At 32.2% G+C, this 13,533-nt stretch overlaps 2 protein-coding genes across 3 annotated transcripts; both read left to right on the top strand.

Annotated features, from left to right (window-relative positions):
- Window positions 1-4,634: 4,634 nt before the first annotated feature.
- On the top strand, window positions 4,635-7,018 carry LOC107909816 (glyceraldehyde-3-phosphate dehydrogenase, cytosolic). The gene is made up of 11 exons (XM_016837483.2): window positions 4,635-4,777; window positions 4,890-4,922; window positions 5,031-5,131; window positions 5,227-5,342; window positions 5,431-5,530; window positions 5,612-5,819; window positions 5,906-6,003; window positions 6,093-6,235; window positions 6,322-6,405; window positions 6,495-6,584; window positions 6,677-7,018. The coding sequence occupies exons 1-11, from the start codon at window positions 4,774-4,776 to the stop codon at window positions 6,726-6,728; spliced, it is 1,029 nt and encodes a 342-aa protein (XP_016692972.2). The 5' UTR covers window positions 4,635-4,773; the 3' UTR covers window positions 6,729-7,018.
- Window positions 7,019-7,161: 143 nt separating this feature from the next.
- On the top strand, window positions 7,162-10,072 carry LOC107909815 (pentatricopeptide repeat-containing protein At3g04130, mitochondrial). Of its 2 annotated transcripts, none has more exons than XM_016837482.2 (2): window positions 7,162-7,551; window positions 8,250-10,072. In XM_016837482.2, exon 2 carries the CDS (start codon window positions 8,292-8,294, stop codon window positions 9,804-9,806), a length of 1,515 nt encoding a protein of 504 aa, XP_016692971.2. In that variant the 5' UTR covers window positions 7,162-7,551; window positions 8,250-8,291; the 3' UTR covers window positions 9,807-10,072. The 2 variants fall into 2 exon arrangements, with proteins under 2 accessions (XP_016692971.2, XP_040944809.1); XM_041088875.1 differs by lacking the exon at window positions 7,162-7,551 and adding an exon at window positions 7,600-8,167.
- Window positions 10,073-13,533: the final 3,461 nt, after the last annotated feature.

Raw genomic sequence — 13,533 nt, 5'->3', positions numbered from 1 at the left:
CTATTTTACGTAATAAATACTTGGATATTGTTCTTAATTATGTATGCTTAATTCTTGGTTTAATATTTTTAGACTATTAATCCATGTTTATTGTGGTTAAATTAGAGGAGGAATAGACCCTATTTAAGAGTAGATCTAGCATAATTGAGTGAAGTTGCATGCAATCCTAGAAATATGACGATATAAATCTACCGGATTAGAGTCAAATCTAATAGGGGGATCCATAGATCGAGTTAATGCGATAATAGAAGTTTTAATTAGAAATTTTTTTTAATTGATCAACTTAGAGTCAGTTGCTCTTACTCTTGAAAGAGATATTAACATAATTTAGGGATTTTTACGAATCAAGATACTAAGTGAATAAATTGTTTAATTCAGATTGATAATGACAAAGGAAATCTAGGTGGATTCTTTCCTGAGTATTGTCTCGCTTCTTGGTTGTTAATAGTTTATTTTCCCGATTTGTTCTTTGTCGTGTTATTTAGTTAATTAATTTAGTTAATTTTATTTTTAATCAACTACTCTAATTTGTCGGTTAAATAATAGAAAGACGGTAATTACTAGTACTTTTAGTCTTCGTGAGAATGATATCTGTGCTCATCGTAGCTAAACTATTAATTGATAGGTGCACTTGCCTTTGTCGAGTTTTTAATTGGTTTAACACTGCATCGTATATATAATTATTTATACTTTCTTATGTATTATATAGTTTTTTAGATTCTAAAATTAGGTTAAAAGTGTTATGAGTGTTGTGTTTTTTCATATATTTAATTTTAACTTTTTTTAGCACACCTTAAAATTTACTTGTGGAGTTTAAAAAATTTAGACAGCGTATGAAATAATTTTCTTTTTTAATATGTCATATAAGACTTATGTCATGACGATTGAGTCTTAATTTGATTGACATGAACATTGTTGCCAATGTAAAAGAACGTGGGTTCGAGTACGTTAAAATGCATCATCCTCCTATTTATGGGTTAGGAAAATGCTATGAGTACTTCTAAGTATTGTGTTAAAAGGAGCCGATGAAAATAAGTACTATAAATAATATTTGCTTTGTTTATATATTTTCAGTTTTAGTTGTTGAGGTGTCACAAAGCACTAAAATATAAGATGTGAAGCCTGGATCTATGAAACAGGTGATGTCCAACTTCACGCTCTAAATCGTTCGTTGACATTAAAATAAAATTATAATATGGCGGGCCCAAATGATATCATATTTATTTATTTAAGTTGAAATGTTTCTAAGATAGAAAAATGATATTTAGAAATAATTGGATAAAATATTATATTTTTTAAAAAATAGAACAAAAAAAATGTTATGGTATTAGTTTAAGCCGGACACTATATTATTGGTAAAGTTTTTTTTTTAACTTTTTTTTATAGATTAATTATTTTTAACAGATAATATATTATTTAATTATATTAGATTAATATAATCTAATATAATAAAATAACACATATATATATAATACCTTTTTTAATGGATTCTTTATAAGTATTATATATATACATAAAATTTTTTTAAATTTATTTAAATATATTCACATGTAGGATAATTTGAAACAAGTATACTTTTAATTAACATTATAAATTAAAAAAATTAAAAATATCAATTAAAATTTATTATTAAATATTTAATCTAAATATTTATTAAGAATAAAATTTATTATAAAAATTAAATACATGAATATTATATTTTATTTAATAAATGTAAATTCGTAAATAATCATTATATTATTAATAAAGTATTATATAACTTTTCTAGTAATTTCATTTCAAAAAATCTCATTATTATCACTCTATCAGTAAGACTTAGAGAAGGTCTAAGCTCACGAGGCTCTAAACATTGTATGTCATGCAAGAAATCGAAGTGACTTGATATAGCAAGTAGTTATTAGCAACAGAAGCTGTGTAGGTCGACTCATCAACGTGGCAAAACCAACAACCAATGCCCATACACCAAACAGTCGTTCAAGTAGCTAAAACACTGACATGAATATTTAGACATTGTAATGTTCTGAAATTTGAGATCAGATTCGCATTGAATCCACATAAATTTGAATTTTTTAAATATAATATTTTCTCAAAATTTGATGAAATTTAAATCTTATTTGAATTTTTAATTTATTTGGAGACTAAATTAAATTTCTATTTTGTTTTAAGCAAGGTTTTAATTATAAATAGTTTAATCTAATTCAAAGTTTAGGAATGAATTTGAATCTAAATAAATAAAATTTGTTAGATTATTTTAACTTAGAAACTAGTTGAAAGGGCGCCTAATGCTTGGTTGATTTTTTATTGGTTATTTTTAGGGTAAACCACCTAAACTTTTAGGGGATTTTATTTTGGTCACAATTTTTTTTATAATTTTGTCACTTAACTTTAAGACATTTTTGTTTTAGTCACTTAAGTGTTAAATCTTTAATGGCAACTAATTGCATATGTCAAAGCATGTCTACATCATGTTAACACGTTCATTTTGGTTACTCGACTTTTAGGTCGCTTTCATTTTAGTTATAAAAAATATAATTTAAGTTTTGATCTTGGTAAAAAAATAAAGATTAAAGTGAAAAAGGGTAGAAACTAAAATAATGCATTAAAAATTTGTCAAATTGTACTTGTTTATCTCATCGTTGAAAATTCTAATTTTTTTTCAATATTGAAAATTTTAATTTTAAAACATTAAAATCAATTAAATAAATTATTTAAAATATTCATCCCTTGATAAAATGTTGACCGATTTGTTACCATAATATTGAAATTAATTGATTTAATCTCCTTCTAAAATTTGAAATTTTATTTTATATTTTCATTTTAAAAGCAAATCAAATAAACCCATCTTTAATAATTGTCTACAAAATTTAAATTTCTTTTGATTATATAATCTTTGAATATTTCATCTAAGCTAAAATCAAAGAAAAAAGATGCTTGCAATTGTTCTTTGTTAGGGTAAAGAAGTGATGGAAATAATTATAGGTTTTGTTTGGCATGTTAGATAAAATTAATTAAATTAATTAATTGCAATTATTTTCTTTGCTTTTAGCTTAACATAATAACAATGAAGATCTAAATTAGATAATAATAAAAAATTTGAGTTCCCTAAACAACTATTAAAAATAAGTTATTTGATTTGATTTTAATTTGAAAATATAAATAAAATTTTAAAATTGAGAAGGAGATTAAATTAATTAATTTAAATATTATAGTAACAAATCGGCTTTCGCTGTCAAGCGATAAAAAAAATTCAACAATTGATTTTATAGATTTTGATGTTTTGAAATTTAAAGTTTGAATATTTAGAAAAATTATAACTTTTGACATGGGGTAAACAAATACAATCTGGCAATTTTAATGCATTATTTTAGTTTTTATCGCATTTTTCTTTAATCTTTAATGTTTTTTTTACCACGATCAATACTTAAAGGATTTTTTTTGGTGATCAAAGTGAGAGTGAAAACATGATTTGATCAGAGATTTAATGCTTGGGTGACTAAAATGAAAACACCCTAAAAGTTGTGTGACCAACTGAGTATTTCACCCTATTTTAAATATGAGTTCGTACAGTCTTTTCGGCTTTGCCCTTAGGGTTGGACAGTTGAATTGTGCTAAAAAACTAATTGAATCAACAATTGCATTGGATGAATTGATTTTTTATTTTAATATTTTTTAATAAATCATTCAATTAAATTGATAATATAATAGATTCAACTATCAATTTAGTTATGAAAACCTTGATTTTATTTGGTGATAGATGATAAATGATAAAAGGACAAACAAATTTGCCTTTTATTGGAAATTGGACGAAATACAAAAAAAAGACTATTTCGAAAGTTCCATAATTTTATTTCTAAACGTAAGAACAAGATGATTTCGTGAATATTCTGCCCAAAATTCAAAAATGAAGAAAAACATGGGTCAAAATGAAGAAAAAGAAACAGACAAAGGTCAGGCAAAGAACATGATGAAAGAAGCTATTTTGGATTTTTTTACACCTACACCCATACAGTTGAAATTTATAACCGTAATTTTCACGCAGAGTGCGGCTCACGTGAGCCAGCTGCCATGCCCAAGCTCTCATTGCCATTGGGCATTGGGCAACTTTTCAAATCTTGTTTCATTTTTCTTTTTTGACTCCTCTAAAACCCAACGGCTGTGAGCCGCTGAATGTTCAAAAGGCTGAAATTTCCGATTCCCCTTCTCATTCAGGCAAGTGAAGGCTACCGTCTCCAACACTTAGTCCTTAAGCTTCTGCCCTATATAAACAAGTGAAATCAGATCCAATTACTGCGCGTGGACATTCACATTTCTAAATCCTAAATTAAATACAGCGGCTAATACAGTAATACTAGACTCAAGACAAATTTTTGGGACCCCCCCCCAAATTAAACACTATATTTTTAATAACTACAAAATAAATAAAAATATATAGTAAAATGCATTTATTTACTTTCGATAAAATATTTTTCCCTAATGTAATTAAAAAAATATTAATTTATATTAAATCACTCATGAAGGATTAAATCTACAATTTATCTTTTTCTTTGGGTGACAAAACAACGGCTACCATCTCCGCTTTTCTTTTGCCCCAAGGAAAATTAAACCCCTCTCATCACGTGACACGTCACGCTTCACCTAAATTATTTCTTCATCTCCACCCTTTAAATAACCTCACATTGCTCTTTTCTCTCTGCGCTAAATCTCACTATTAAACCTTCTGCTTAGCTTAAAAAATCTTGAATCCGTACTCTCCTACTTCCCTCGTTATCGTCAATGGGTAATTTACTTAATTTCTTATCTTTTTTTTTTGGGTTGCAATTATTTGGTTTTGTTAATATTTTTTTATTAAATTGAGTTTTCCTAATCGTTCGTTGACTTGATTTAAGCAGCTTCGGACAAGAAGATTAAGATCGGGATTAACGGTAATTATCAGATCTAATAAATTTACTTTGTTAGGGGAAAAATAAGTTAAATCAATGATTAAAATGTTGAGTAGATGCTAAGCATGGGAAAAATTAAAAATGGTGCAGGATTTGGAAGAATCGGACGTTTGGTTGCCAGAGTTGCTCTTCAGAGGAACGATGTTGAACTCGTCGCCGTTAACGATCCCTTCATTTCCACCGATTATATGGTATTAACATTTTCAAAAAGCTTTGTTTGCCTCTACTTTTATTATTATTATTATTATTATTTTTTGTATTAATTATATTGGCGGGGAAAACGCAGACATACATGTTCAAATACGACAGCGTTCACGGTCAATGGAAGCACCATGATCTTAAGGTCAAAGACTCTAAAACCCTCCTCTTCGGCGAAAAACCCGTCACTGTTTTCGGAATCAGGTAAATGATAGCCATGGAATCTCATTTCAAAGCTATGTTTATCAGTTTATCCCCCATTTTTTTTAATTGTATTGTTTTATGGTTTTAGGAACCCTGAGGAGATTCCATGGGCTGAAGCCGGGGCTGAGTTCGTTGTTGAGTCAACTGGAGTGTTCACTGACAAAGACAAGGCTGCTGCTCACTTGAAGGTTTCTGTTCTTTATATATATTTGCTTGAGTCAACTGGAGTCTTCACTGAAATTGAATGGAATTGATTGTTCGTTTTACAGGGTGGTGCTAAGAAAGTTGTGATATCTGCCCCTAGCAAAGATGCACCCATGTTTGTAATGGGTGTAAACGAGAAAGACTACAAGCCAGAGCTTGACATTGTTTCCAATGCTAGCTGCACTACCAATTGTCTTGCTCCCCTTGCTAAGGTTATCCATGACCGATTTGGAATCGTTGAGGGTCTCATGACTACCGTTCATGCCATTACTGGTAATAAAGCTCCTTACCTTTTATTTTACTAATATCAAAATGGGTTAATGCTCGTATTTAAATAAACAAGTTATTTTGGTCTACAGCAACACAAAAGACCGTCGATGGACCATCAATGAAGGACTGGAGAGGTGGTAGAGCCGCTTCCTTCAACATCATTCCTAGCAGCACTGGTGCTGCCAAGGTATATTTTGAATCTGATTTTGATCAGTTCCTTCTTATTTTGTTATGCTAGTTCTTATATATGTACCCGATGGTATTGAGAATACGTAGGCTGTTGGAAAGGTTCTTCCTGCCCTCAATGGCAAACTGACTGGAATGTCATTCCGAGTTCCTACCATCGATGTATCAGTCGTGGATCTCACCGTTAGGCTTGAGAAATCTGCATCTTATGATGAGATCAAAGCTGCTATCAAGTAAGTTTTATCATAATAACACCATCCCATTGCCTTCCTGCTATATTATTATTAAATATCTCATCCATGATCTCTAATGATTTCAGGGAAGAGTCTGAGGGCAAGCTTAAGGGCATTTTGGGTTACGTTGAGGAAGATCTTGTGTCCACTGACTTCGTTGGTGACAGCAGGCAAGTTGAAAACAATGATTTTTATTGTTTGTCAATGAGTTCTAGTGTTGTTGCACTTATTTATAACAATTCCCTGAAATGGAACACAGGTCGAGCATATTTGATGCCAAGGCAGGTATTGCTCTAAACAAGAACTTTGTGAAGCTTGTTTCCTGGTACGACAACGAATGGGGTTACAGGTAAAGAATGCTTTCCACTTTATTTCCTTTTTTGAAGTCTATGCCCTTTTTGAAATCCTGGTTATTAGACAAAGCTTGTCTTGTTTTTGCAGTTCTCGTGTGATTGATTTGATCGTTCACATGGCATCCACCAAAGCATGTTGAAGTTTCTTCAGGGCCAGTGAAGAAGTTGTGTTTCTGATCTAAAGAATATGAGGTGTTTGAGAGAAGCTTCTTGTTATATGGAATAAAAAACCCAATGATTTTACCCCTTCTTGCATGTTTACATTTCTGGTTTTGAAGGTGTAGTGAACAAGTTTACCAGTTTGATGTTATGAAGTAAAATGGTGTTTATACATCAATCAAATTAGTGCTGTCGTTTTTTTCCCCTTTTAATTGGTGCTATTTGCTTTCAAGTTTACCTAATTGAATGAGAAGGAATATCGGTTTTCGAATGATTTGGGGCAACCCATTTGGTTTTCTCAATTTCATTTCAGTATCGCAGAAACTATGAATTAGATATGAATGTTCATTATAATTGTGAATTTATGAAGTTTTTTCCTTTACGGAAAAGTAATTGTGAATTTTAATGATTTAAAACGAATAATATTTTGCAAACAGGTTAGGCGAGAACAATGAGCTTTCCTTAAATTATCAAGGCCCAATTTTGTAGTTGGGTCATAATGTACACTAATAATTGGATGGCTAAGATTTATCAATACTTTGTTTTATTATAATTATTATCGAGATACTATCATATGCAATTACCAAAACAGAGAATGCATATGAATAGAAAACTTGCATGCTTTGCTTAGTTGGGGCTGATGGCAGCGTTACGGCAAGCCCATGTAACTGCTTCATCCTTTCTTTCTCTCGACAGAGTTGGTGATAGGCCCAAAACACACATCTACCACTCGATAGTACATCTCCCAGTGTCCACCCTAAGTGATGGATTTCCAACATCCTCCTAAACCTTTTTTTTAATCAGGTACACTATGTTGCATTTTAGTTTCTTACTTTATTTTTACTTGTATAGCTGCAAATTTAACATTTAAGATTTTTCCTATATATATATATAAACCATTAAGATTCAAATCGGCAAAACCCAAATCTCAATTTTAATTATTGAATATAATTGCTAAAAGAATACCTTTTTATTTTTTACGAACCCAGACTTTTGAAAATGATTTTAGATTTTATATATAATTTTTGGAATCCGAGCAATGTCTTAGCCTTATATTACATGTTACTCGACAAGATTTGTCTCTTTCAATTGTTGATTGCATTTTCTGTGCGCGTGATGTTTTTCATGACTTTGCCGCTCATCTTGAGAAAACAACAATATGGATGGAAGATGTTTGATAGAATGCCTAAACCAATATGGAATTCTTTAATTTCATTTATGCATTGTATTTTTTCTGTCATCAAATTTGTTCACATGTTTGCCGCATCATGGCTGCCTGCATATATGGGTTAACAGAGTAGTTAGCTATGCCAGCATTTCTCACCCAAATTCGGCTTGAAACTAAATAAGTAAATAACAAGTGGTTATTGTACTGAATAAAAGAATAAGGGCTTACGTGGGGAGTTTTCTATAGTTCGAGGTCATATTTTATTATTTTGCTGTTATGGATTATCGATGAACTAAGTAGAAAGGCTAATGCTTTTATTCATTTGGATATGCAGTTGTAAGGACCAAACTGAATTTTATTTTGAGGGCACTTCTCCATGATGCACCCTTTACAGAACTGCCTTAGAAGTACTTGGTTCCTTGTCAAACCATCAATATTATGTTCCCTTTTCCATGCTTCCCATGAAAGTTCCAGTCTTGCTCTGCCAGTGGAAGCTTCTCACTACACTGGATCAGGTTCCGGAGTCGTAGGACGGTGTGACGTTGACATTCTCGTAAGTAAAGTTCATGCTGGGACCAGTGAGGATGAAGTCTTTCAGTGTCTCGTGAATGATGGAGAATGTAACTCCATACAGCTTTCCCATGATCTTATTGATAAGTTGCTGCACCGGTTCAAGGATGACTGGAAATCTGCATTGGGTGCTTTTAAATGGGCAGCATCTCGCCCAGACTATAAGCACTCTCATCAGGCATATGATACGATGGTTGATATCCTTGGTAAAATGAAACAAATGGATCGAATGAAGGACTTCTTGGAGGAAATGCGTCAAGGTCACCTTGTTACGCTTAACACGATAGCCAAGGTTATGAGAAGGTTAGCTGGTGCAGGGAAATGGGAAAATGCTGTGAGGGTATTTGATGAATTGGAAACTTTCGGATTGAAGAAGAATACAGAGTCGATGAACTTGCTTCTTGACACCCTTTGCAAAGAGAGAAATGTGGAAGAGGCCCGTGAAATTTTCTTGCTGCTTAAGTCACACATCGCACCTGATGCTTACACATTTAATATTTTCATTCATGGTTGGTGCAAAATCAATCGAGTTGAAGAGGCACAATGGACAATTCAAGAGATGAAAGGACATGGTTGTCACCCTTCAGTCATTAGCTACTCAACTATCATCCAGTTCTATTGCTGTCGATACAACTTTCAAAAAGTTTATGAACTCCTTGATGAAATGGTTGTCCAAGGTTGTCCTCCCAATGTTGTTACTTTTACCACTGTCATGTGCTCACTATCAAAGGCAGAGAGGTTTGAGGAAGTTTTGCAAATTGCTTCAAGAATGAAAGCTACCGGCTGTAAACCTGATACGCTTTTTTACAACTGCTTGATCCATGCGCTGGGGCGAGCAGGCCAAGTTGAAGATGCTATTAAGGTTTTTGAGGTAGAGATGCCGAAGACAGGTGTTTCCCCCAATACATCGACGTATAATTGCATGATTGCCATGCTTTGTCATCATGCTCAACAACAGAAGGCCCTATCTCTTCTTCAGGACATGGGGAATTTGAAAATTTGCAAGCCTGAAGTTCAGACATATTACCCCTTGCTTAAGTCATGCTTTAAAACTGGGAAGATAGATACCCTGTTGAGCAAACTATTGAATGATATGGTTAATAAGCATCATCTAAGTCTTGATAGTTCTGCCTACTCACTATTGATTCATGGTCTTTGTAGAGCAAATAGAAGTGAGTGGGCTTACAACTTGTTTGAAGAGATGATTAGAAAAGATATAACACCAAACTATCGGACATGTCGTTTACTTTTAGATGAAGTCAAAGCAAAGAATATGTACGATGCAGCTGAGAAAATTGAAGGTTCCATGAAGAAATTATGAACTTCTCCAAGTGAGCATTTATCTATTTCTCCTTAAATTCTCTGCTTTTACCAGCATCCAAACATAGACTTACAACTGTCAGTATTTGACTGATGCCTTTGTGGTTTTTGTCTGACATATTATGTTATATTTAACAGAATAAACCTGAAAAGCAAAAGAATCAAAACAAAAAGAAAAAAAATATCAGCTTGAACTAGATGTACCACACTTATACATCTATTCTGAGATGGTGTTTATATGTATTTCTGAATGGTTGCACATGTGCATACGTGGCTAGATTTGTTTGTGGCTTACTTAATAATTGTTGTTAGAGTTTTGGTTCTGGATTAGTCGGTATGCAGCTGCCTTTACCTAAGGCTGATATAGATAGTCTAGAGAAGTAGCTTTCCATATCTCGTCTTACCACAGTAATGACAGGGTCAATTGGGCACTTTGGAGTCCTAGTATTGGTTACTGCGTTGTTGTGAGCCCAATGAATTAAAAGTGATCTTTTAATCTTTTTTCTTTTTCTTTTTCCTTTTTCAGTTGATACCCAAGTGTTTGCGACTTTGTGTCTCCTAAAGCTACAATTTGAAAAACTTTTTAACACAACTCTTTGCTTGAATTATTTAGCTCATAGTTCAGATTGGATACTTATAAACTGTGTCATTTTCCTTGTATGTGCTTAAGAGCTATGACTTCATTTGAAATAGATATCTCTCCACAATTTTACTTTGTAATCTCAAAACAATCGAAGAGTCTGCTTATGTATGAATAATCAATGAATAGTAAGATTGTTGCATTAGATTGCAGACTCTTATGAACCATTGAGAACTCTGTATACCTTGTATTAGGTCTGCTAAATCCACATTACCATATTGTATCCTATAAGCTTCCCATCATTGTTCTCGATTGCTGTCTTCAGCAATCTTGGCAGCAAAATCTATGACTGATATAACCATCAACTTGGATATTGAAGGGAATCATTTTTTGTGAATCGTGATTTGTATGAACTTTTAGATCTCATAGTTTAGTTTGACTATGTGGGAAACAATGGGGAGGCACATCACGTGATCTTTGTCATTAAGTACCAATAAAGTAAGCCTTTTACTGAAAATCGCAACCTCGTGATCCAATGCAATTACTACAAAAAGTATAATAAAATAAAGAGCACTACTCTTGGCCCTGCAGGATGCAAGCAATCATATCTGGGATCCGATCCGAGCCTCGATGGAAATCATCTCTTAAGAGAAGTGAGTAAACCAGTCGAGTCGAGTTAAGTTTCGGATTTCCGGCGGTAGACTTGATACTACATCATGCTGAATAGTGATTTAAGGTGAACAGGTCCTTTCACCTTTCACGGTGTTTTAATGCTTGAAATTGTTACATTTTAGGCTTCAGTTCTCATTACCAATGATTTTTACAACCCATAATTTGTATTGTATCTCAGTCTTCTTCAATGTCAATCTTGTAAAATATAAATTTAATATAGGTGATTAAATGTATCTTAAAAACAAGCATGATACATGAATCATTAATCATGTTCCAATGTGTTACGTCATGTTTGTTATGTTTTTTTTTCGGATTTACTAACATATCGTGTGCGTTGTCCAAATTTGTGCGATTCAGTTTTAACATTAATAGTGGAAATCGAAATTAAAGAAAGAAGAAAACGAAGAAACGTTAAAATTGCAGAACGCAAGATTTATGGTTGGTCATAAAAAGCTAAAATAGGGGCTCATTTCTGTACTTTTACAATGAAATTATCGGAAAAAAAAAGAGAGACTAACAGCGACGTTCATATTAGGGTAATTAGCCAAGAGATGGGTACAACAGCACGTCCAAGGTGGAGCTATTAAGGGTAAAAGCCAACGATAATATTAGCCAAAAATCCCGCGTTCTTTGAAGTTAACGACACTTCGGTCTGAAATGAGTGTAGGTTACAGAAATCTATGTGATTTAAGTAAAATTATTAGGTATAATTTTAGCACATTTTCTTGGATTGATTTATTTAACAATGAAGATATTCTCTTTAAATTTAATTATAACTTATATAAGCAGCATAGTTTTTAATGGGTAATTGTTTAATATATAATTTAATGGGTAAGTGTTTCATTTATTTATATATTTAATTTTTCATTAAACTCTATAAAACTAATGTCACATCTCGACCTGAGTTGAACTTAGGTAAAAAGATAGAAATAATCGAGTTGTTATTTGGGCAGTTGATGGTCACTAAATTAACTATAAATACGATAAAGGCAAGTGCACCTATCAAACAATAGTATAGCTATGGTGAGTAGGGAATATCGTATCTACAAGGACTAAAAGTACTAGTAATTATTGTTTTTCTATTATTTAGTCGACAATTTGGAGTAATTATGTTTTAATCTAAATTTACTAAACTAATCTAAATAAGAACGCAACAGAGAATGAATCAAGGAAATAATTGAATATTAACCAATGAGATAGACAATACCCCAAAAAGAATCCACCTAGACTTCACCTATTATTATGAATCTGAATTAAACGATTTATTCACTTGTGCCTTGAACCGTAGAAATCTCTAAATTATGTTAATATCTCTTTCGAGAGTAAGAACAACTGACTCTAGGTTGATTAATTGAAATCTCTAAGTAAAACCCCTATTGTTGCATTAACTAGACTTGTGGATTCCCCTATTAGATTTGACTCTAATCCGGTAGATATATGTCATCCTATTTCTAGGATCGCATGCAACTCCACTCAATTATGATAGATCTACTCTTAAACAGGGACTTTTGCTCTACTGAAATAAGCACATTAAACATGAATTAATATCTCAAAAACATTAAAACAAGAAATAAGCATACATAATTGAGAACAAGAATCAAGTATTTATCATGTAAATCAGAAATTAAATAAAAGGATTCATCATAGGTTTTGTCCTCCCTAGGTATCTAGGGAATTAGTTCATAATCCTGAATGAAAACATTTCAAAGTCAGAATAACCACAAGACATAAAAAAAACTCAATAAAACTTTGAAAGAAATTAAAAGGAGAGATGTAGATCCACTTTCGAGTTGATTCCGATGGTGTTCTTCGAGTGTTTTCTTCGATCTTCTCTAATTGCCCATTTATCTCTTATTCTAATGGGTATTTATAGACTTTAGAATACTCAGAAACCCTAAAAATTGAATTTTTTTTGTGTATTTGGGAAGTAAGGTGCGAAATCGACACAGGCTAGCACATGGGCGTGTGGCTAGCCGTGTGGCTCACACGGGTGTGTGTCTAGTCCGTATGGCTCACACGGGCGTATGTCCAGCCCATGTGGCTCACACGGGCGTGTGGCCAACCCGTGTGGAAATGCCCAGCCCGTGTGGAAATGCCCAGCCCGTGTGGATCCTGAAAATAGCTCTTTTTGTTCGGTTTTGGCTAATTTTTTTCGCTTATTTCACTTCCAAATGCTCTCTTAAGTATAGAAACATTGATTTAAATGATTAGGAGCATCAAATTTACTAATTTGCATAATTAATCATCCAAAAACGCATTAAAAATAGGATTAAAATATGTTACTTTTATAGGTTATCAGCAGTAGATAAGTTTATATATTTGTATGTTTGCTTTTATTCAATTTTTTTTAAAAAATTATCTAAATATGTACAAAATGCAAACATTAACAAATAAATAATATAAAATAATATAAAATATAGTTACTAAATTGTCACATTGATTATATATTCATTTCATTTTTCAGATTCTTGCTCGA

The sequence above is a fragment of the Gossypium hirsutum genome, chromosome D02 (genome assembly GCF_007990345.1).
Source record: "Gossypium hirsutum isolate 1008001.06 chromosome D02, Gossypium_hirsutum_v2.1, whole genome shotgun sequence".
NCBI classification, from domain to species: domain Eukaryota; kingdom Viridiplantae; phylum Streptophyta; class Magnoliopsida; order Malvales; family Malvaceae; genus Gossypium; species Gossypium hirsutum.
Note: the sequence above shows the minus strand (reverse complement) of the source record. Positions and strands in the feature narration are given on the sequence as shown.

What these genes read in the sequence shown, in the direction of transcription:
- LOC107909816 (XM_016837483.2), top strand. An exon ending in GCAGCACTGGTGCTGCCAAG is followed by an intron (nt 6,004 to 6,092) that starts GTATATTTTGAA and finishes GAGAATACGTAG; the next exon opens with GCTGTTGGAAAGGTTCTTCC. An exon ending in GACTTCGTTGGTGACAGCAG is followed by an intron (nt 6,406 to 6,494) that starts GCAAGTTGAAAA and finishes AATGGAACACAG; the next exon opens with GTCGAGCATATTTGATGCCA.
- LOC107909815 (XM_016837482.2), top strand. Translation starts at nt 8,292, where the DNA reads ATGATGCACCCTTTACAGAACTGCCTTAGAAGTACTTGGTTCCTTGTC.